The sequence below is a fragment of the Delphinapterus leucas genome, chromosome 19, assembly GCF_059928025.1.
Source record: "Delphinapterus leucas isolate spDelLeu-1000000601 "Yukka" chromosome 19, BTC_Dleu_Yukka2, whole genome shotgun sequence".
Lineage (NCBI taxonomy): Eukaryota > Metazoa > Chordata > Mammalia > Artiodactyla > Monodontidae > Delphinapterus > Delphinapterus leucas.
In genome coordinates, this window is record NC_143147.1 from 58,111,041 (window position 1) to 58,134,396 (window position 23,356).

A 23,356-nucleotide genomic window follows, 5' to 3' on the forward strand; every position below is an offset into this window, starting at 1 on the left:
GTGTTTGAGGAGCAGCATCTCTGAGAACTCAGAAGCTGGGCCCCCAGGGATGGAGGGAAGAAGAGCTGACACCCAGGGAGGAGCTGGTGTAGTAGATTGAGACTCAACAGAGGGGGACTTCCCTGGTGGTGCAGTGGTTAAGAATCCACCGGCCAACGCAGGGGACACGGGTTCGAGCCCTGGTCCAGGAAGATCCCACATGCTGTGGAGCAGCTAAGCCTGAGCGCCACAACTACTGAGCCTGCGCTCTAGAGCCTGCAGGCTACAACTACTGAGCCCGTGTGCCACAACTACTGAAGCCCACGTGACTAGAGCCCGTGCTCCGCAACAAGAGAAGCCACTGCAACGAGAAGCCTGAGCACTGCAACGAAGAGTAGTAGCCCCTGCTCGCTGCAACTAGAGAAAGCCTGCACGCAGCAACGAAGACCCAACGCAGCCAAAAAGAAATAAATGAATGAATAATTTTTTTAAAAGACTCAACAGAGGGAATTCCCTGGCAGCCCAGTGGTTAGGACTCTGTGCTTTCACTACCAGGGGCATGGGTTCCGTCCCTGGTCAGGGAACTAAGATCCTGCAAGCCCTGTGGCGCAGCCAAAAAAAAAAAAAAAAAAAAACTCAACAGAAAGGAGTTTATTTGGTTTAGAACAAGGTCTCTCCTCAGGAGCATAGCCGTTTGTTGTGGAAGCTGTCTTCTGCAGGAGGACAGGGAGCAGCATCCTAGGTGCCAGTAGCCCCCCGCCCCCAAGTTAGGGTGATCAGAAATGTCTCCAGACGCTGCTCGATGCCCCTGGGTGCACCGTCGCTTCCTGTTTTGACCCCCTGCTTTAGGACGTAAAGGATCACTTGCTCTCCTGGTCTTCCCATGCCCCTTCTCTAGGATCCTGGAAACCCACTGGGATTCCAGACATAGATCTTCTCCTGTCTGGCCTTTCCCCACGCATAGGTCAGGTTTTACTACTGTTTCAGATACACACACACTTGGTGAATACTATCAGGGTGTAAATTTCTGTTTTAGAAAACAGATTCTGTCCAGGAGAGCAGAGAGCAGCATCTTGCTACTGTTGTGTGAGCTCCTCCTAGCCAAGATAAAGCTGGGATGGCAGAGGAGATAGAGGTCGGCTCTGCCCAGAAACCTCACAGCTCTGCTGTTGACCAGCCTTCTACATCCATCTCATGTGGGTGCATCTCTGATCGTGGCTCTTTTTATGTTAAGTTCTGTGCTTCGTTGCAGGTGGTTGATATTGACGGCATCGTAGGAGAAAGCTCGAAGCCCAGGGCCTGCCTTTCCCTCTCTAGCTCGTAGTACAGGGTTGCCCGGGATGCTGCCTCATGATGGTGGCCTTGCAGTGCTTGGCTAGAGACAGCTGCTGTGCTGGGTCACTCAGGTCCCCTAGGGGAGGGGTTAGCATTAAAAACAAAAACATGTTTTGGGGGTGGATGAAATGGGTGAAGGGGTTCAGTTGTATGGTGACATTTGATAACCAGACTTATTGTGGTGATCACCTTTTATTAGTGTATACAAAGATTGAGTTGTGTCGTACACTTGAAACTAATATGTTATATACCAATTTTACCTGAATAAAAACAAAAACAAACACACGCTAGTGTCAGGTATTGTTAAGAGCGTTTTTAAACATGCGGGCACGTTCTCCGCCACACAGTCATGTGCAGTGGGTATCATCAGCCTCGTGTAACAAATGAGGAAACTGAGGCTGTGTCCAAAGGACACAGATCTGAACTTGAGCATTGTAGGTCCCAGGCCACTCCTGCACAGCGGTCCTCCATGGCGGTCAGGGATCGAGAACGTGCCCCAGGGCTTCCCTGGTGGAGCAGTGTTTAAGAATCTGCCTGCCAATGCAGGGGACACAGGTTTGAGCCCTGGTCTGGGAAGATCCCACGTGCCGCGGAGCAACTAAGCCCGTGCACCACAAATACTGAGCCTGCGCTCCACAGCCCGTGAGCCACAGCTCCTGAAGCCCAGGCGCCTAGAGCCTGTGCTCTGCAACAAGAGAAGCCACCACAATGAGAAGGCCACGCACAGCAACGAAGACCCAACGTAGCCAAAAATAACTAAATTAAATAAATAAATTAATTAAAAACACCTTTAATAAAAGAAGAAGAAAGTGACCCAGGTCTAGTTGGAGCAATAGGTAAAAAACCTGAAATAGAAATAATTTTAAGTTAATTACGTTAGTGAAGGACATGGGTGGACACCAAGTTTTTATCAAAACAGAGTGGCCTGCCAGGCAGAACCTAGAGGCTAAGGCTGAGGCTGAGGCTGCGCTTCCCAATCCTGATAACCCCACAAAGTGTCTAGACCATGTCCTCCTTCGGGAAACTCCAAGTGGAGAACCTTTGTTTAGTTCACAGCTGCTTCTGGTCAAGGTTCATGGCAGGTGTGGGACAGGAGTGTGGGCCCTTTGTATCAGAGAATCCAGGCCAGGGGTGAGGGTAGGAGCTCTGTGCTGAGGGTGGGTGGATGCCGCCAGCAGTGTGGCTGTGGGGCCACCAGTGAGTAGAAACAGGCAGCTTCACCCGAGTTCACTCTCTCTCATCTCATGTGCCTGTCCAGTTCCCTCAGTGTATTTCAGACAATCACGATCTTTTTGCTATGAAATGTTTTACAGTACTTAAGAACATATGTAGCTCGTGGCTATCAATACTAAAGTGAACCCCCAGAACTCCCACCTTCTTGAAAGAGGGAGCAGGACGGCCCTCGGCACCTGTGTGCCCACCCCAGGGCGCCCTCTCTGCAGCTGCCCAAAGCCTGTCTCCGCATGCCCTTGCCTAGTTTGTTTTTATTTTTTTAATATTTATTTATTATTTGGTTGCACCGAGTTTCAGTTGCGGCAGGTGGGATCTTTGTTGCAGTATGCGAGATCTTTTAGTTTCGGTGCGTGAGGTCTTAAGTTGTGGTGTGTGGGATCTAGTTCCCTGACCAGGGATCAGACCCGGGCCCCCTGCGTTGGGAACGCAGAATCTTAGCCACTGGACCACTAGGGAAGTCCCGCCTAGTTTGTTTTTAAAGTTTTGATTCCTCGTCATCCTGCAAGAAATTGGTTTTTAAAAATCTAATGACAGGGCTTCCCTGATAGCACAGTGGTTGAGAGTCTGCCTGCTGATGCAGGGGACATGGGTTCGTGCCCCGGTCCGGGAAGATCCCACATGCCACGGAGCGGCTGGGCCCATGAGCCATGGCCACTGAGCCTGTGCGTCCGGAGCCTGTGCTCCGCAATGGGAGAGGCCACAACAGTGAGAGGCCTGTGTACCGCAAAAAAAAAAAAAAAAATCTAATGACATTGTCCAGAAACATTTGGCCATTGTATTTACAATTGTTTTAAGGTTGAATTGCCAAACACTTCATGAAAAATTGTATTTGTGTTAATACTGAGTCCCCATTATTTATATTGAAACTTCCCGCAAATCAAATGGAAAGCATTTAGCTAGCACTCTCCCTCATTTTTCACCCCCAAGCATATGTTTTGGTATCTTTGGACTCGATGAGGGAAAAAGTATCAAGTGTTCATAGCTGCACATAAGAGTCCAAGTGACCCATTTCCCATATTAAGGGCATGTGGGCAGGGGCAGCTGGGTGTCCCTGGCATGACTGGTCGCCTGGGCACAGGGCAGCACCCTGGTGGCTGTGTGTCTGACCTACAGCCTTGCATGTCCTTCCCCAGCCCCAGGAGCAGCACTCTGGCGGCACAGGTGCATTTTTAGCTTCCTGGTCTCACTGCATCAGATGTCTGAGGTTACAGAGCAGCAGTCTGTGCACAGGCGGCAGGATTGTTCTTGTGAATGGCTTTTGAGCTGATTTCTGCCTGGGGCCTCAGCACTTAGTTTACAGACAGCCTGCTTAGGATGAAGCAGGCTACACAGCATCCTCCTCTTCTGGCCAGAGAACTGAGAATAGGAGCACCCTGCTTCTATCGTGTCTTATCTTAGGGTGATGAGGTGCATTGGTGTTGCCAGTAAGAAGGAAGCTGCTGCCAGTGAAACAGACCATCAGAGCAGACGAGTGGCAAGTCCACGCCCCGTGTCGTGCCAGTTCATACGCTTTTGAATATGAGTAATACAGTCTTGCCGTGTGTGTTTACGACTTCCTTTTTTGATCCACTGTGTTCCTGAGGTTCTTCCATGTTTGACACAGTTGTGGTTTGATGGGTTTCGTTGTTGTTTATAGACTCTTGTGTCTCCATAAACAGTCCTCCCTGTGTTGAGGAGCCCTGGCCGGCTTCTAGTGTTTTGCTCTTCAGGATGGTGCCTCAGTGGCTCCCTCACCACGTCTGGTGCAAAGCCTGTTAGTGGAATTGCTTTCCGTGAAGCAGGCAGGTGCTCGGCCTGCAGGGTGGCACCCGGGCCACAGGGATGTGTTCCCAGGTGGTATGGCACGTTTACCTTCCTGCCTGAACAGCCTCGGATCTCCTGTTGGATCCACACCATCTTCAGCCTCGCCATTACCATTTCTCTCCAGTGTGTCATGGGGTGTCTCAGCTAGCACAGAAGCTAGCACAGAAAAGAGAAATTTTAAAGAATTTTAAAATTTAAAGGATGGAGAAGGAAGAAATAAAACTTATTTGTGCATGATTTAACTTCCTACATAGGAAACCCACAAGACAAGTTAGAGCATTGAGCCAGATAGCTTAAGATCAAAGGGTAAAATCAGTTCCTTTCATTACACCGATAACGGTCAGTTAGGAAATGTAATTCTTTTTTCCCCTCAGTATGAGCAAGTCTTTATTCATTGCATTTGACAGGGAAGAGGGAGGGAAAGGGCCAACATGTGTGACAGGACTTGGCGAGTGGGAAAGGAAGTGCTGGCATGGCAGAGTCAGCCACTGAGTCTTCATTCTCCAGGCCCCATGGCTTAGTCTCCTGTAGTTCAGGAGCAAGGGGAGGGGAACAGGAGAGGACAGACTCCTCCTTCCTCATAAATTCAACATTTCAAACAAAGCTTTGGTGTCTAGCCATGAGCATGGAGTTACATTTCTGTTTCCTGTTAAACAATCATGTGGCCACTTTGACAGAAATTTCTTGCACTTGCACTAAAGCTCCTGAGTGACTTCGAGATACATTCATCTTCCCCTGCTTGGTCTCCCAACCTCACTTTCTACATAGAAGGCCCCCCTTGCTTTTCTTTACCCAAAGATTTTTTTTTTTAATACTTATTTATTTATTTGGCTGCTCTGGGTCTTAGTTGTGGCACGTGGGATCCTCATTGCCGCATGCGGGATCTTTTAGTTGGCGGCGTGTGGGATCTTTTAGTTGCGGGTATGCAGGATCTAGTTCCCTAACCAGGGATAGAGCCCGGGTCCCCTGCATTGGGAGTGCGGATTCTTAACCACTGGACCACGAGGGAAGTCCCTACCCTGGGATTTGAGATTAAAGTAGGTTTGATCCATCCAGTTACTGCAGTGTGTTTGTCGTGAATCATGTCAAGGAACAGTCTTGACTTGGAGTTGGGAACAAGGGATGGAGTGTTTCTAGCTGCTTCAGCACTTTTGCACAAATCATTTAAGAGTTGTAGAGACACCACACAAGCTAAATGTACAGGTGTGTGGGCTTCTGGGGGGTTGGGGGTGGAGGAGGGAGTAGAGTAGGAGTCAAGTTTTAGGACAAAAGATTTGGTCTGAAATGGGGGAAGGGGGCACGAAAGAAAGGATGGCTCAGGACCCCTATTTTGAGTGGGGCCTTCCCCAAGTTTATGTTTCAGATCCTTTGCCTGGTGCACAACCTTTTGTCTGGCTGTTCTTTGAATACAGTAGGAAGTTTGTAAACAGTGAAACCCCAGAAGAACATGGAAAAAGACCAACACATTATATTTACACCAACTAGGCTACCTAGCGTTCATTTTCAGATCAATGGCTCATGAAGTCCTATGAAGCCTCCAGTAACTAGAAGGGCAGCAGCTGGGGTGACAGAACCCGGCATCAGACATACGTCCCCCCAACCCGTGTGCTCTAGTGCGTCCACCCCATTCCAACACCACGAGTCCCATCCTGTGAACTGAGCCCTTTGTCCTTCAGCTGCTGCAACACTGACCATTGCTACTGCGGGCAGGATGCTGGCACCAGGCACTAGAGAGAAGCCCTTGCCTGTGGTCTTGAGAAGCCGGGGCAAGAAACCCCCTGTTAAAGCTTAAGGATTTTGGTCTTTGCTTCATCTGGCCAGCTGGCAGCTTGGGGTGGGTGCAGAGGTACCCTTTGAACCCTTTTCTTATGGATACACAGGAACCCTAATGAAGGATCAGGGAAATGAAGCAAGTCTATGCCTGGGGTTGGAGATCTGGCACTGGAATCCCTCACCCAGCCATGCCTTCCTCTTGGCACCGGCACCTGAGTCTGCCTGTCCTGACCTGTCCACACCATGTTTCCTGTTCAGGCTGATTTCCAGCCTTCCAGTAGGAGGAGGTCAAGTCATGGGGCAACAGTTAAAACCTTGTCTCCTGTGGAACATTGAAGGTGGAGGGGTTCAAGAGGACACACACACAAGCCACCTCTGGTCAGGAAAAGTGAGGTGGTTCAGTAGGCTCTGCCCTCCAAAACATTGTTCTCCTTGGTAACAGAACATCAAAAGATACTCCTGTGCAGTCCTGGAGCCACTGCCTTCTGCCTAGGATTGCTCAAGGGCTTGAGAGTGCACTTCCTGAGACTACAACACACAGAACGTTTCTATCAAGGAGAAAGTTAAAATGCAGAAGATCGGTCACTTACACACAGCTAGTGCAGTTGGCATCCTGAGAAAGTGGGACCCCAAGGAGCAGTAAACAAGTGGTGCTGGCTGCAGGGGGGAGGGGGCTGGGTAGCAGGTCTGCAGCTGTCGCCAGCCACCCCTTTGCCTGTGCTCTCAGCCTGGCGTCCTGTCCCAAGAGTGGGTCAGGAGGAGGGGAAGCCCTGCCTCAGCCCTGAGAGACTCTCCCAGAGAGCAGTGGTTTGTGCTTTGGTCTTGTGCTCAGTCTTCTCACTCTGACACAGGAAGTGTTGTTATTAAATAGCCTTTAAAAGGAAAACACTTCCCTATCCTGGCCACTTTCAAAAGCTGGAAATTTGGGGCTGGAGACCAATAAGTAAGCAGGTTCTGGAGGGATTTCCCCCATGCCCTCGAGCACTTGCATGGAGCATGGTTGGGGTTCCTCTGTCTCACCCCCCTGCCAAGAGGGAAGTGGGTGGATGCCGTGGTAGGGGTGGCAGTGCCCCTACCCACCCTTTCCCTGCTTTTGCCACTGTGTTCCTCAAACCTTGTGATTGCGAAAAGCACCACCCACCGTGGCTCAATTCTGCCCTCTGGTGCTTCTCACTCCCCACACAGAACACCCACCATGACTGGTAACTGGAGAGACTCCAGGCCCTTGGGGGACTTCTGAAAGGTCAACTCCACTGCTTCTCCCTCCTTCAAGCTCTGGAAGCCCTCTGTGTGCAGCTGACTCTGGGGCTCAAAGACATCCACTTGTAGGCCAAGTGTGACCGCAGTGGTCGTGGATAGGAAGCTGAACCAGGTGCATGGTGACCCACTTTGAGGTGCCAGTACCGCACAGCAGCTCTGCTGGCTCCTTGGAACAGCTGTCTGCAAGCAGCTCTTGGACACAGAGCCCACAGTAGTGGAGCCCAGATCCCTGGTCAGGTGGCTGCTGGCCCCAGAGGAGTCTAGAGGCCAAAGTTTCATTCTTAAAGTACTGTAAGTATAGAGGAATAAATCCTAAGCCAGGTGTGACCTGCATGCGGAAAATTTTTAAACTTCATTGGAGAACGCTGATGAGGACTCAAGCTAAGTGGAGATGTTCCGTTCATGGAGAGGAAGACTCGGCAAGATGTCTCCCAGAGCTGCTCAGGGGATTCCAGTCAGAGTCCAGCAGGGCTCTCCCAGGGACAGGCTGACGGATCCGCAGAGCAGCGAAGGGCCAGGTTGACTGAGGTGCAAATGCCACACTCACAGAAAGCGCTAGTGACGACCCAGCACCCAGTTGGGTGCTGGGCTTCTAGTATCACTCCCCACCGAGAGGAGCCCAGATTCCAGGGTGAGGCAGGAAGAAGGAAGGCGAATCTGGAGCATGCGGCTGAAAGGAAAGAAGTGCTCGGACACTGACGGGCATGAGTCCACAGGACACGGGAGAGAGCTTGAAGTGGCATCTGTTGCCCCAATTTGGGACAGTTGAAGCCTCAAAATGAACAACGGATTATAGCACGTGGAGGAAACTCACCATTTCTGTTCAATATAGTATTGGAAGTCCTAGCCACGGTAGTTGGACAAGAAAAAGAAAAGATATCCAGATTGATAGGGAAGAGGTAAAATTGTCATTATGTGAAGATGACATGATACTACATACATATATATGTATATATATATAAAACTCTATATATGGACTCCACACAAAGACTACTAGAAATGATAACGAATTCAGAAAAGTAGCAGGATCTAAGAGTAACATACAGAAGTCTGTTGCATTTCTTTACACCAACAATGAAATATCAGAAAGGGAAGGTAAAAAGACAATCCCTTTTAAAATTACATCAAAAAGTATAAAATACTTAGGAATAAACCTAACCAAGGAGGGTGAAAGACTTATATGCTGAGAACTGTAAAACGTTGATAAAGGAAATTGAAGATGATTTAAAGAAATGGAAAGATATACCATGCTCTTGGATTGGAAGAATGAATATTATTAAAATGGCCATACTACGCAAAGCAATCTACAGAGTGAATGTGGTCCCTATCAAATTACCCATGACATTTTTCACAGAACTAGAACAAATAATCCTTAAATTTGCATAACACATGGAGGAGGGGGAGGAGAATTCTTGAGTCCATGATGACCCCCACACACACACACATTAAGCTTCACAGAGAGGCAGAAGGAACAATCAGAAATGGAAAGTCACCACTTTGTGGGCACTTATTATTGATTGGTTTAGACGGTAATCAAAGGTGGATGCAAACGTACAACTTAAGTATTGACACTACCCTCAAAGCTTCATCCACAGATTACTTATTAATAACAAAGACGGGAATTCCCCGGCGACCTAGTTGTTAGGACTCTGCTCTTTCACTGCTGAGGGCCCAGGTTCAATCCCATGTTGGGGAACTGAGATCCCACGTGCGCCACATTGCGGCCAAAAAAACCTTACAATGACAAAGATAAAAGTACCTTTTGGTGGAGAAATCTGGCAGATTTCCATCTGACAGGTGATCAGAACCAGCAATCAGGCAAATCAAATTTAGGACAGTTCAAAATTGACCTGAACTCTTCAAATATGTCTGTGATGAAAGATTGAAAAACTGTTCTAGACTTAAACATGGCAGTGCATGGTCCTAGATTGTACCCTGGGCAGGGGGGACTAGCCTGAAGGACGTTACTGGACATGCAGTTGGGGAAATGTGAGTGTGGACTGTGTCCATCTTTGGAGTGTCACGTGTGGTCACCTGCAGTGTTGTGCCACCCACACTCCGGACACAGAGACCCTCGTGGCCACAGAACTCTGACTTCAAAGGAAGAGGTGTTACGGTCAGTGTGGGGGGCCTTGTGAACACACGGTGCTGAGGTCTCTGGGAGTCCTGCCTCCCCTCACCCCAAACTCCACTTTCAGGTGGATCAGGTGACTTCAGTGTGAAGAGGAAGACTAAAACATTTTGATTTGTTTAAATCAGCGTTATTGAGGTGAATCAAACTGCATGTGTTTTGAGTGTGTGATTTGAGAAGTTTTGGCTGTGTCCTCTCATGAAACCATTGCCATAATCAAGGCGGCAAACACATCCATCGCCCTTCAAAGTTTGTTGGGTCCTTTTGTGGTTCCTCTACCCCCGCCCTCTGTCATCTGCTTCTGTCGCTATAGGTTAGTTTGCATTTCCCAAAGTTTCCTGTGCAGGGAGTAGAACTGTGTGTTCTTTCTTTGAGATTTTGTGTGTGTATCAATGGCTACTCCTTTTTATTGCTGAGAAGTACTCCCTTGTGTGGGTAGTTTCTTTGTCCCTGCACCTGTTCATTTGAGTTGGTTCCAGGTTTCAGGTACTCCACACAAAGCTGCTTGAACTTTTGTGTAGATATTCATATGGACGTTCATTTCTTTTTCTCCTGAGTAAGTGACTTGGAGTGGAATGGCTGAACCAAAAGTAAGCGAATGTTTTTCCTCTTCAAGAAACTGCCAGACTGCTTGTACTTAGTTCCCACCAGCAGCATACAAGGGCTTTGGTGGTTCGAGTCTTTCAAATAACTTGTTTTATCTAAGTTATTGAATGTATTGGCATAAAGCTGTTTATAATATTTCCCTACTAGACTTCTGATATTTGTAGAATCCAGTGATGTTACCTCTCATTCTTTTTTTTTTTTTCCCCCTGGCCGCGCCATGCGGCTTGTGGGATCTTAGTTCCCCTGACCAGCGATCGAACCTGAGCCCTCGGCAGTGAAAGCTCAGAGTCCTAACCACTGGACCGCCAGGGAATTCCCTCTCATTCTTGATGTTGGTAATTTGTGCCTTCTCTATTTTTTCCCTGATCAGTCTGATTAGAGATTTATCAACAAGCTTCTCAAAGAAACAGCTTTGGTCTCTGTCATTTTCTCTGTTGTTTCTCTGTTTTCTGTTTCATTGGTTTCTGCTGTGATCTTTTATTTCACTTCTGTTTGCTTAGGGTTTAATTAAGTATTTTCTTAAGGTGGAAGCTGAGATCATTGGTCTGTTTTCTGTAGTATAGACATTTCGTGGCTATAAATTTTCCCCCTACCATAGCAGCATCTCAAATCCTGATAAGTTTTCATTTTCATGTAGTTCAGATGCTGATTCCCCTTTTGATTTCTTCCTTGATCCATGGGTTATTTTGAACTGTATTATTTAGCTTCCAGATATTTGGGGATTTTACAGAGAGCTGTTGTTTATTTCTAATTGAATTCCACTGTCTTCTGAGAACATACATTGTATAACTTGAATCCTTTTTAGCTTTATTGTTTTATGTCAAGAATGTGGTTTGTCTTGATAAATGCCCCTTGCGTACCTGAGAAAAAAAGTGTGATCTACTGAGAGGGATGATTGACGTCTCTAGTAAGATTGTGGATTTGTCTCTGTCTCTTTGTAGTATTGCCTCATGTATTTTGAAGCTCTCTTGTTAGCTGCGTGAATGTTTAGAATAATGTTTTCTTGATCAGTCAATGCCTTTATCACTGTGAGATGACTGGTAATATCCCTGGAAGTATTCTTCTACACATTCTACTGTGTCTGATGCTGACATAGCCCTTCTGCTCTCTTATCTGATGTTGGTGTGATACACTGTCCTCCTTGTGACCTAGTTGTATCTGAAGGGTGTTTGGTGTGGGCAGGGCAGTATAGCTGGTCCTTTCTTTTCTGTCTAATCTGAGAAAGTGTACCTTACCTGCGGTGTTTACATTCAGTGTGATTAATGACAGGATTGGGTTTGCTGTTAGTTTTTATCTCATCTGGTCTTTGTTTCATTTCCCTCCTTTTTTACCTTATTTTGGATTAATCAAGTACTTTTTACATTTCTTAATGATTTTTCTTGTGATGATCTCCTTTGTTGAATTCTGTCACTATCTCTGTGTTGTTACTTTAGTGGTTGGGTTAGGGTCTATCATCTCTTTAGCAGGATGCAGAGGAACCTGACCTTGTGGGCTTCCACCTGCCCACCTGCCTGCGTGATGGTGTCATGTGTTTATATTTACATGTTATAAATATTGCAGTGCATTGTTATTTTTGTTTAAGCAGTCATATCTTTTAAATTTAAATAATTTTTTATGTACTTATGTTGTTATTTTCATTGCTTTTCATTCCTTTTTCTTATTGTTTTTTTTTTTTGTTTTTTGTTTTTTGCAGTACGTGGGCCTCTCACTGTTGTGGCCTCCCCCATTGCGGAGCACAGGCTCCGGATGTGCAGGCTCAGCGGCCATGGCTCACGGGCCCAGCCGCTCCGTGGCATGTGGGATCCTCCCGGACCGGGGCACAAACCCGTGTCCCCTGCATCGGCAGGCGGACTCTTGACCACTGCACCACCAGGGAAGCCCCTTCATTCCTTTTTGTAGGCCCAGACTTCCATGTGGCATCATTTGCCTCCTGCCTGAAGGACATCCATTTACATATGTCACAGTGCTGGTGATTGATTCGTCACACTTTTTTTATCTGAAAATGTCTTCATTTTGTCTCTGCTGAGGTGTTTTTCGGCAGATTGCCAGTTCTTTTCTCAGCACTTGGAAGATGTTCCTCCACTGTGCTCTAACATGTTTTTTTTCTCTGGCTGCTTTCAAGGTGTTCTTAGTATCACTAGTGAGCGATTTGACTGTCAGCTATGTCAATGTTGTGTTCTTTATGGTACTTATGCTTGGGGCCTGTTGAGTTTCCTGAATCTGTGGGTCATTTTTCTCAGCTCTTTCTTTCAGTGTGTCCTCTGTCCCCCTCCTCCCCTCTCTCCTCCAGTTACAGACGGCGGGTACCTTGATGTTGTCCCACAGCTCTGAAGCTCGTGTTGGCTTTTCCAGTAGTTTCTACTGCTGTGCCTTCAAGTTCACGAGTTTTTTCTCCTACAGTGTCTGGTCTGCTGTTAATCACACACCCAGTGTAGTTTTCCTCTTAGACATGTGGAATTTTAGTTCTCCGACCAGGGATCAAACCCACACCCCCTGCATTGGAAGCGTGGAGTGTTAACCACTGGACCGCCAGGGAAGTCCCTAGATTTGGGTCTTTTTTTTTTTTTTTGCTGTACACGGGCCTCTCACTGTTGTGGCCTCTCCTGTTGCGGAGCACAGGCTCCAGACACGCAGGCTCAGTGGCCATGGCTCACGGGCCCAGCCGCTCCGCGGCATGTGGGATCTTCCCGGACCGGGGCACGAACCTGTGTCCCCTGCATCGGCAGGCGGACTCTCAACCACTGTGCCACCAGGGAAGCCCGATTTGGGTCTTTTATATCTCTGTCATGTTGTGCCTTTGTTTAACTTCTTTTGACATGGAATACAGTTATAGTTTATAGTAACTTTTATTGCCCTTCTCTAATGATTCTAACTCAGTTTCTGTTGATCTCAATGTGGATCACGTTTTCTGCTTCCTGGCATATCTGGTAATCTTTGGATGCCAGACACTGAATTTTACCCTCTTGTGTGCTGGGTATTTTAATGTTCCTCAAATTCTTCCTCAGCTTAGTTATGAGACGATGCTACTTTCATCTGCTCAGTTTTTGCTTCTCTGCTCACACTCTCAGGCAGGACTTGGGCAGTCTGGGCTCGTTGTGTCTCAGGTGTCAGTGTCATCCATTGCCTCATGTTCAGCGTCTTAGAAAACCTGTGTCTTTCTGTATGTTCTTTGTTCTCTTTTCTCTTCTTGGTTATTGTGGATGTGAGGGTAAATTGGGTCCCCATTACTCCATCTTGGCTGAAAGTAGAAGTACTCTTAATATAATAAGCATCTCTTTCTGACTCTGAGTTCGGGAAGGGTGTCTTATGTAAGATACCAAACACATTACTCTTAAAGGAAAAGATTGATACATTCATGTTTGTTAAAACTTAGCATCTCTTCTCATCAAAAGACTCCAAAAGAAAATAAAAAACATGTCATTAACTGAGAAAAGGTATTTTCCTCACATAAAAAAGATAATAGTTTAATATTCAGAATTTATAAAAGAACTGCTATAAATAGGAAAAAAACACCCTGATAGAAAAAAAATGACGAAGATATGCATAGACATTTTAGAGAAGAGGAAACATGTAATGCCAATAAATAATGAAAAAAGGCCCAAATTGAGAGTTCAGTGAGACACCATTTTACATCTACCACTTGACTGATAGAAATTAAGAGCTCTGACGAGACCTTGCATCCAGCGGGAACTCATTCATTTGTGGTGGGGTTGTAAAGTGGGTTATTTATTTTGGAAAGCAGTTTGACATTATCTTGTATAGTCAGATAATTTGTACCCTGTGTTTCTAGGTCTATACCTGGAGAAACTAGCTAAGAACAAGAATTTCACATGTGAGAATTTTCACCAGCGGACATACATAAGAATGTATTTAGCAGCACTGTTTATAATGGGGAAAGCAGCCCTGAACAGTGCAGATGAGGGAAGAATAGATGAAGTGTGCTGTCCTCTCCAAGGGGTGTATTTCATAGCTCACACTCTCACTTTACTAAAAAACAAGGAAGGGGTACAGTCCTGTGCATTTGTTGTCTGGGGGGTGCAGGTGTGGGAGGAAAGGGGAGTAAAAGTAGATGCAATTACTGGGAATGTCCCTGGTCTGTGTGGTGGGCCACAGGCTTTTGTTACATTATGCCTTGTAACCTATCGATTTGTTAAATTTGTTCTCACGTAATGTGCAAATGTATTTTAAAATAAAAAGTTGCCCCGTTGATATCAAAACTAAAACTGTTTAGGATCTTATAGTGCCAGAAAGGAAGGCAGTGCTCAAAACAAACAGAGCCTGCAGTGATGGGGTGTTAAAGGGCCACAGGAGCCACGGAGGAGCAACAAAGGCTGGGATGCTTGGAGCAACAGAATAAGTGACATAGTGTTGGAATACAGACCAAAGTATAAAATAGATACTCATGGGTCCGTACTGATAGGAAAAAATACCGAATAAGTAAATGGGGAGAAGAAACAAATCTGTGTGGAAGCATTCCAAGTCATATATATAGATGGCTGTGCCCTCCGGGAGGGAGCCCAAACAACCCCCTTAAGTGTGGTCTGCACGTGGTGACGTCCCCGCAGAGAGAACAAGATGGAAAGGGGAGAGAGAGGAACTCCCCAGCAGAGACACCTGACAGGCACACCTCAGCCAGGTGACCAAGAGCACAGCCATGGTGAGGAGTCGTGTTGAGAGCACAGACCCTGACAGGATGTGGTGGGAAGGGCACTTTCCCTCTGTGGTCTCCCTCCCCCAAGCCCAGAGTAATAACGAGAAAAAATCAGGCAAACCAGCAGAGGGGACAGTCTGCACATCCCTGCCCAGCCCTCCTCCAAACCATTGGGGTCATTCAAACCAGGAAAGTCTGAGAGACCATCCCGGCCAAGAGCAGCCGGAGGAGATGTGGTGAGTAAATGTCATGTGGGGTCCAAGACAGGTCCTGGAGTAGCAGGAGGCATGAGGTTAAAACTGAGGAAACCTGAATAGTGTGGACCTTAGTTAATGACGGTGTATCAGCACTAATTAAGCATCGCACTGGTGCAGGATGTCAGTTACGGGAAGACTGGGGGTATGGGAGGGAGTGCAGCTCCTCCTCCTGAGCCCCTTGTCCCACCCCTTCCATGAAGTTGGCCTCCCACCCTCTCCGCACGTCACTTCTGACTGCTTCTGCCCAGTCCTCTGCTGGCGTCGTGGGCACAGGTGCCCTCAGTGCAGGTGCGCGGGAGGCAGACTGACATGGGCTCTCTTGCAGTGGGCATCCCCACCATCCGGTGGTGTGGGGCTGAGGGGGACTACAACGTCATGGTGATGGAGCTGTTGGGACCCAGCCTGGAAGACCTCTTCAACTTTTGCTCTAGGAAGTTCAGTCTCAAAACCGTCCTGCTCCTTGCTGACCAAATGGTAAGAGTTCATTTTTCTCAAGTGAAGGGCAGCCTGCGTGCTCAGCACTAGCTCGGTTTGATTCATCAGTCTGATGAGGCCTTCAGGGCTGTGCTGTTAGTGCACAGGGAGAACATGGAAGCTCGTTAACTCTGTGAAAGATAGTGACCCTTGGCGGGCAGGGTGCATCTGCGTGTGGGCCTGAGTTCCCCGGGTTCCCTCCGCCAGGCTACTGCCTGGGGTTCAACCTCTCACCCTTGCTTCTCCACCTGCAGATTAGTCGTATTGAGTACATTCACTCGAAGAACTTCATTCACCGAGACGTGAAGCCAGACAACTTCCTCATGGGGCTAGGCAAGAAGGGCAACCTGGTCTACATCATCGACTTCGGGCTGGCCAAGAAGTACAGGGACGCCCGCACCCACCAGCACATCCCCTACCGCGAGAACAAGAACCTCACCGGGACGGCGCGGTATGCCTCCATCAACACGCACCTCGGCATCGGTGAGCCCTCCTGCCCCGGCCACAGGCCTGGCTCTCCTACAGCCTCCTGGGGGCCCTGAGGGTGGTTAGCATGTTGGGTGTGGAGGCTGGCGTCAAACCTTTGTAGCAGAGGCTGGTGTCCGGGCCTGGAGACCTTACCTTGTGGGACGTGGGGAGACAGGCACGTGTTGGGGCCTCCTGACAGGTGGCGGTGCGTCTCTGAACAGCACAGCAGGGGCACTTGTGCTGAAACAAGGAATCCAGATGTCCTTCCCTGTGGCTCTGAGTTCATCCCCAGGAAGCGGGGTGTTTGCCGCTTTGACCCACTGTCCTCTCTCCCCAGAACAATCTCGAAGGGACGACCTGGAGTCTCTGGGCTACGTGCTCATGTACTTCAACCTGGGCTCGCTGCCCTGGCAGGGCCTGAAGGCTGCTACCAAGAGGCAGAAGTATGAGAGGATCAGTGAGAAGAAGATGTCCACTCCCATTGAGGTGTTGTGTAAAGGCTACCCCTGTGAGTGTCCTCAGGTGGACAGCAAGCCAACCCTGTGTTTCTGTGGGAGGATGGGGACCTGTGAGGCTCTGGGAAAGGGACCAGGGAAGCCCCCCAGAGGCTGGCTGCTAAGGCCCCACTGATGTCCTGCATGGTTGGGGAGGTGAAGAGTGAGCAGGTGGCCTGCCCTTTAACTGGCCTCAGCCTTCTGTCCCTGGCGCTCCTCTACCTTCCTGAGCCGTAAAACTCAGGGAGTTTTCCTTTTGTTTTTGTGAGACTGCCCCTGTGATAAATGCCTCAGATGAAACTCTGTTATGCTCTGTGTGCTCAGTTTTCTCAGCCTCTTTCCTCAAAGCATGCTCGGTGTTTCAGGTTCCAGCTTTCACACCCTCTGTTTGGGTGGCTGGGAGTGGTCAAGGGTTTTGTGGACAGACGCCATGCTGGCTCCCAGTCAGGGGTACTGCCAGTTACCTCTGAGTTTCATGGTGTTTTACAGCTGAATTCGCCACGTACCTGAATTTTTGCCGTTCCTTGCGTTTTGACGATAAGCCTGACTACTCATACCTGAGACAGCTCTTCAGGAACCTGTTCCATCGCCAGGGTTTCTCCTATGACTACGTGTTCGACTGGAACATGCTCAAATTCGTAAGTGCGCCCCCAGCTCACTGACTGCTCAGCGTGGAAGGGGCATGCCGGTCAGCAGAAGGCCGCTAGCTGCTGCCGTCCCTTCCTGGGAGCTACACGGGGTGGGGCTTCAGGAGGCATGGCTGCCACACGGGGAGCACGCGGGGTTCTGAGAAGCCAGATGCCTGTTGGCAAGTGAAGAAGGCACCTCAAGGCTGCAGCGGGGCTGTGGGGTTCTTGGGCCTGAGGTATGTCCACAGTGCAGGTCTGCCCAGACCAAGGCTCTTACTTAGGACGCTGAGGTCATTTTATCATCATCGTCATCCATCCTAAGGACATTGTGGCTGCTCTGGCTTGTGAGTTCCTTGTCAACGGGGTGTGGCTGTCGCCGGGTTGGGTGAAGACTTCCCTACTCCTCCCCCTACCAGGCTGTGCCGAGGCCCGGCCTCCGAGGGGGTGGGTAGCCTGGGAGGCGCTGTGTGTTAGGTTTGCGTTTGGCCTTGTGATGAGCTAGACTTACATTTGATTTCCTTTGTCACCCAGTTCGTTCATTAAGTGTGAGCCTGTGTTGTGTGCACGCACGCTGCGGGGGCTGGGGGTGGAGGGGCTTGAACTTTAATTTGTTTTCCTCTCTAAAACAGGCCGCCTGTCCCTGAATCTGTTGTGTGAGTTTGTTTAATCTCCAATACTACGGCCAGAATTCCAGTTTTTTTTTGATTTCCACTTTCTCTTTCATTAAAAATGTGTTCTATGAGCTTAAAACAAAAATGGGCTGGTTTCTAGGGAGACAAAATCTGATGGAGGAACAGAACCTCCTCTTCAGAGGGTGCAAAACAGGAAGCCTTGTCCCATGGCCTTACAGGTGCAGGGGTATTCACACAGGGACCAGGTAGGGGTGGGGGGCTGCAGCCTCCCAGAGCGGGGGCCAGCCCACAGAGCCAGCCTGCCCTGGACCTCACCCGTGCCATCCTGGTGTCAGGCCCCTCTGTTAGGATGGCCTTCTAAGGACAGCCTTTGGGAGTGGTGCCGCAGGTTACCTGGAGTCTGGACATCAGGGTGGGCCTCCTGCTAGAGCCACTTTAATAAGTTCTTTGTTCTAACATTGTCATCCCTCCGAGGGGCTCAGCAAACCTCTTCTGTAAAGGACCAGACAGTCAATAATTTTAACTTTGCCGTCAGCACAGCGGTGCGACCACTCAACTCTGTGTTGTAACTGGAGAGCTGCCCAAGCAGTGCGGCAGTGAGTGGGTGTGACTGTGCCAAGAAAACCGTATTTGCAGGATCGGGTGTGGCTGCATTTGGCCCGTGGGCTGCAGTTTTCAGACTCTTGCCTTACAGCGCTGGTAATTAGGATGTGACCTCTACTAGGGCAGGTATCTTAGCGTTACCACTTAAAATCAAACGTCCCCGTGTTTCTGGTGTGACATTCACTGAAAGCGTAACTAGCTGTTTGTCCTGGGAGTAACTAGCTTAGCTTAGGCGGTGCCCACCGCATGGCCCCCCGGGATGAGCCTGGCTGCTGGCCTCCTTATTTCAAGTGCACCAACAGGACATGGGCCTGGCCCGGGCATCTGGGCTCCAGTTGGACCCCTCAGCCAACCAAATGCTGTCCCTCCCACCTGCCTTGCGGACTCCCCCAACTGTCGCCGCATTGGGCCACCTCTGACCTGGGCTGGTTCCCATCCCCGTGTGAATGGTCGCAGAGAAGAGGGCCGCCAGGTGCCGTTGGTGTCTGGGTTCTGAGGGGGTGCTGAGACGATGGGGTGGGGGTTTCCTCTGCTGTGCTGGGAAGAGGAGACTGAGAAGCCTGGTTCTGCTCTCCCATGGTTGTGGGACAGGCCATGCGTGGACCCAGAGGGAAGAGCGCCTGGCTTGCTGCGAGGCTGTGGACGGCTTTGTGGGCAGACTGTCCCACACGCCCCTGTGTTTTCTCGAGTGGCAGCCAAGTGCCTCAGGTGGTTTTTCACCAAACCCAGTTCAGTTCTGGTCTCGCCCTCTTTCCTCTGTAGGGAGCCAGCCGGGCAGCTGACGATGCTGAGCGGGAACGCCGGGACCGAGAGGAGCGGTTGAGACACTCCCGAAATCCAGCCACACGCGGCCTCCCTTCCACGGCCTCGGGCCGGCTGAGGGGGACACAGGAGGTGGCTCCTCCCACCCCCCTCACCCCTACCTCACACACTGGTGAGTGGTCCCAGGGCTGCAGCTTGCACCCCGGCCCCTGCTCTTGCAGGCAGTGGGGGTTCTGTTTTGAGTGTCACTTGCTCTGGACACTCCAGTGTGTGACCTCGTGGGGTCTAGGCAGGAGTGCCTGATGGGTGAAGACATGTGCATCCTTACTCTGATCAGTTCTTATTTCCGAAGTTAGGCCAGGGAACGCCCTGGGACAGTGCCTTCGGGAATGTGTTTCCCAGACGTTGGCCTCTTGAAGGATTGTGTTCCCTGTGAGCTCTGTTGCTTTGCCTCTTGTTCTTCTCATGGCACGACATCCTCCGCCACAAACCTCTCCAGCCTCTTGCCTGTCGAGACAAGTGTTGTAGGCAGAGGCCCCGGCTGCCCTCCCACTGGACACCTGGTGCTTCGCTCCTGGGGCATCAGCAGAGCCTGTGGTGCCGGCCTAGTCTTAGGGTACAGTAGCCTGTCCTGTGCCCGACGCCGAGGCAGCCGAGGGTCCTTGTTAGACGTGGTTCCCGAGGAGAGACCCCGTGCTGGAGCGTGGGGCCGCATTCCGAGGCCTCACACTCGCCCCTGTCTCCCTTTCCTCCAGCGAACACCTCTCCTAGGCCCGTGTCCGGCATGGAAAGGGAGCGGAAAGTGAGTATGCGGCTGCACCGCGGTGCCCCAGTCAACATCTCCTCGTCCGACCTCACGGGCCGGCAAGATACCTCCCGCATGTCCACCTCACAGGTACGCGCCCCGCGGGCCGGCGCCTGACCTCACCCAGGCTGGGCGCTGCAGGCCCCCGGCTTCTCCATGTTTGGTCTGGTCTTACGGGCTCCAGGCAGAGTGGGATGATAGTTTCGAAGGCTTTCCTTCTTTCCTGCCTTCCCTTTCTCCCCATTTTTGGGTGTTTTAACCATTGGGGGAATGTTGTGCCCCTCACAGTTTGGCCCGTTGGTTGAAAGCCTCTGTGACAAGCTTTGTGGGGTAAGGGCTCTACACCCAGCCCCACCCCGCAATTGTGCTAGGATGTGCCACGGGACCTTTTCTCTCCAGCTGCCCTCCGTGTGGCCCCCAGCCCCCAGCCAGCTTTGGAGGCTTGGCCGTCTTCCCTGGGCAGACTGGAAACACCAGCCTGCTCACGCCGTTTGTCGTGGGCACCTCCAGCCTTTGGGACTCTGTCCTCGTTCTCGTTGGTCAGGTGCTCCCCCAGCAGAGAACCCGGGGTGGGGTGGGGCGTGGCATATTGCCGGCGGTCACTCTGCAGTGTCATGTCCAGCACTTGGCGACGTGCTGTGGGTTCCTGTCTTCTGATGCCCCTTCTGACGTTTGTCTTCTCTCTGGCAAGGCGAGTGTGCTCAGAGGTGCAGGGCCTGGCCCCGGGGCCTCCTCCACCCACGTCATCTTCCCCGTCTGGCTTTCCTTGCTGTTTTTCTGTCTCACTGACGCGCCTCCCTCAGCAGAGCAGCTCTTTACCTGCTTGCGGACGTTTTTCCTCAACTAGCTTTCAGGGTATCCTCCCGTGGGCAGTGGGGGTGGGCAGGGGTCCTGTGGGGGCCGGGACTACCCGGTGGCGTCTGCTGGGTGGGCAGGTGGTGAGTTCAGGAATGGCCGAAGCCCAGGTCCTGGCCACGTACTGGGGCAGCATCCGTCTGCTTCACCACGATGCCTCAGGTTTACATTTAGCGCCCTGCCCTCCCCCTCCCCCTGTGCTTGCTGGGCAGTAGGTGTAGCTTGTTGCTGAATGTGGTGGATTGAGCACGTTGATCAGGAGGGCACAGTGTCTGTGAGAATTGCCCAGAACCTCGGTCCTGTGGTGTCCAGCTGGTCTCCTGGCAGAGGAGCAAGGTGTGCCCAGGCAGAGGAAGTGCTCCTGACCAGTTTTCTTTAATCAAGTGAAATAGTATTTTTACCAAACACTTCTAATTTACTAGTAATTCTACTAGAAATGGGTTCTTATATGGTAATTTTCTCTCAAAAAGGCTGAAGACGCAGGTCGTTTGAACTGTGGGGCTCAGCGGGTCTGGCCAGAGTGATGAGATTGGGCCTCTTAGGGCTCCCGGCCCCACACCCCTCCTCTGTGACCACAAGACACGGAAAGGGCTTAACGCGTTTCTTCCATGAGCCCTGGAACATATGAGCCAGCAGCCGGGAGCAGGTCCTGGGAGGTGTTTTGCTGCCCCTGGCCAAGTGGGCCTGGCTGAGGGCCCTGGAACACCTCAGCCATCAAGGACCAAGGAAGGGACAGGCTTAACTTTTTTTTTTAACACAAGAAAATGTCTTTTGCTCTGAGGATCGTTGAGGGAAACGGCAGAGGTAGAGGGTTCTGAGGGTGCCGGGTAGTTATGGGTCCTAGTCTAGCCTCTTCTCCGGCTTGTGTCCACCCCTCAGGCCACCGACCCATGAGCGTTGACCACACGCAGCTCCAGGGTCTGTCCTCACAATCACGTGTCTTTGTTCTCTGGTTCTCTCTCTGCTTTCCATACGAAGAAGTGTCATGTGGGCCTGAGCACTGTGGGGAGTCTCTGAAGAGATTCGATTTGGGGGTATTCTCTCCCAAAAGAAGCACCCTAGTCACCCTGGGGGTTTCCTTAGGATCTTCATGTTGAGGACAAAGCCCCTGAGGGCGTGTCCCCGGTGGCCTCCATCCTGGGGACAGCTCGGTCTTTTGGTTTTTTCTGGTCATCCTCCAGGTGCTCTTCCTAAGAGACTCTGAAAGGCTCTTGTCCACCAAGGGCGTGGTCAGAGTTGCTCCAGCTTTTACAACTCTATGGCCTCCATTCATCGCCCTCCCCCGCAAAGATACGATGCGGGTAGGGGCAGTGACACACCAGTCCAGGGGGCAGCACCACGTGTGCACAGACCCTGGTCTCTCTGTGGCCCGGCGGGGGCTGCTTCCTACCCGCTTCCTCTTTGCCGCTCGAAGAGGAGAGATTGCGTCCTGTGCCAATGCACCGAGTGCACAGGAATAGCTCATCCTCAGCACAGAAGTGCCCAGAGCACTTGGGGGAGGGCCCTGCCGACCCTGTCCAGCTGAAGGTGGGAGGGTGTGACATGTGTGTTGCTTGTCCTGGCCGTTCCTGCTCACCCCCACGTGCTTCTCCAGGGACCACAGTCCCCACATTCCTGACCCCGGCCTGCGAATCTGGCCTCTCCAGCTGGAATAATGTGAAGACGGAAGGGCTCCTGGTGGATGAACCTGTTTTGTCATGTTTCTCTTTGTGAGGAGGGCCTCCTCCATCCAGTGCTATTGGTAGAACGTGATGCTGGTCCGTGGTGCCAGTTTTTCCTTCAGGCTTACTCGTTTTAATTCCTGCGCCCCAAGTAAGGTCCACAGCCGTGTCCTCTTCCTTGTGTCAGTGAGGAAATGTGTCCAGTCCTTTAGTCACAGGGAGGTGGTGTCCTCTCCACCTGCCAAGCACAGGCCTTGGGGAGCTGCTGGTCCCGAGAGCTGATGGAGGGGCTGCCGTCTAGGCATCCAGTTTTCTTACTACGCGAGAGTTGGGAAGGGTCTCCCTTGTTGGCCCCATTGACAGATCCATCCTCAAGGAGCAGCAGCGGCTGCATGTCCAGGGGCCACTCTCGAGAGGCGAGACTGAGCTCCTGTGTCCCTGGGTCCCCTCGAGCGGCCCTGGCCAGTGGTCATGGACCTGGTTGAGGCAAGGCGAGGCAGTGCTTGCGGAAACAGGAGGGCCTCACGTGCTGGTCTGGCCAGCGTAACCCTTACCAACAGCTGTCTTTTCCCCCCACCTCAGAATAGCATTCCTTTCGAACATCACGGCAAGTAGCTGCACGTCTCCCCGTCGGAAGGCAGCACTGGGTGAGTGTGCTCACAGCGGGGCTCCTCAGCAGGCGCCGGGCGGGGTGGGAGCTGCCGCCCGCTCGCCGACCTGAGGGAGCACGCAGGGGGTCGGGCTTGCATGCCAGGTGCCCCAGGTAGAGCAAGGCCCCTGGCCCAGGTCCTCTCCTCACATGGATTCTAGAGCAGCTGTGGTGGGCTGTCCAGTCTGGGGTGACCCCAGAATCCTGTCTGTTGGCCTTTGGCCTTTGCTGTGGTCTCCAGTTGGGAGCTGGCGTGGGGAGCAGGAGCCCAGTCTTGGCTCCAGTGGCCCCAGGGG

At 50.9% G+C, this 23,356-nt stretch overlaps 1 protein-coding gene across 8 annotated transcripts in view; it reads left to right on the forward strand.

Annotated features, from left to right (window-relative positions):
• CSNK1D (casein kinase 1 delta) overlaps positions 1–23,356 on the forward strand; it is a 37,020-nt gene that overhangs the window by 7,816 nt on the left and 5,848 nt on the right. For 5 of the 8 annotated variants that reach the window (XM_022589264.3, XM_022589261.3, XM_022589263.3 and 2 more), the window contains 6 exons: positions 15,354–15,502; positions 15,757–15,985; positions 16,308–16,478; positions 16,954–17,102; positions 19,091–19,262; positions 19,846–19,985. In XM_022589264.3, coding sequence (XP_022444972.1) covers positions 15,354–15,502; positions 15,757–15,985; positions 16,308–16,478; positions 16,954–17,102; positions 19,091–19,262; positions 19,846–19,985 — 1,010 coding nt within the window. Of the gene's footprint in view, positions 1–11,813; positions 15,503–15,756; positions 15,986–16,307; positions 16,479–16,953; positions 17,103–19,090; positions 19,263–19,845; positions 19,986–22,993; positions 23,059–23,356 lie in introns of all 8 variants that reach the window. The other 3 variants (XM_022589262.3, XM_089901524.1, XM_089901523.1) reach the window with 3 other exon arrangements.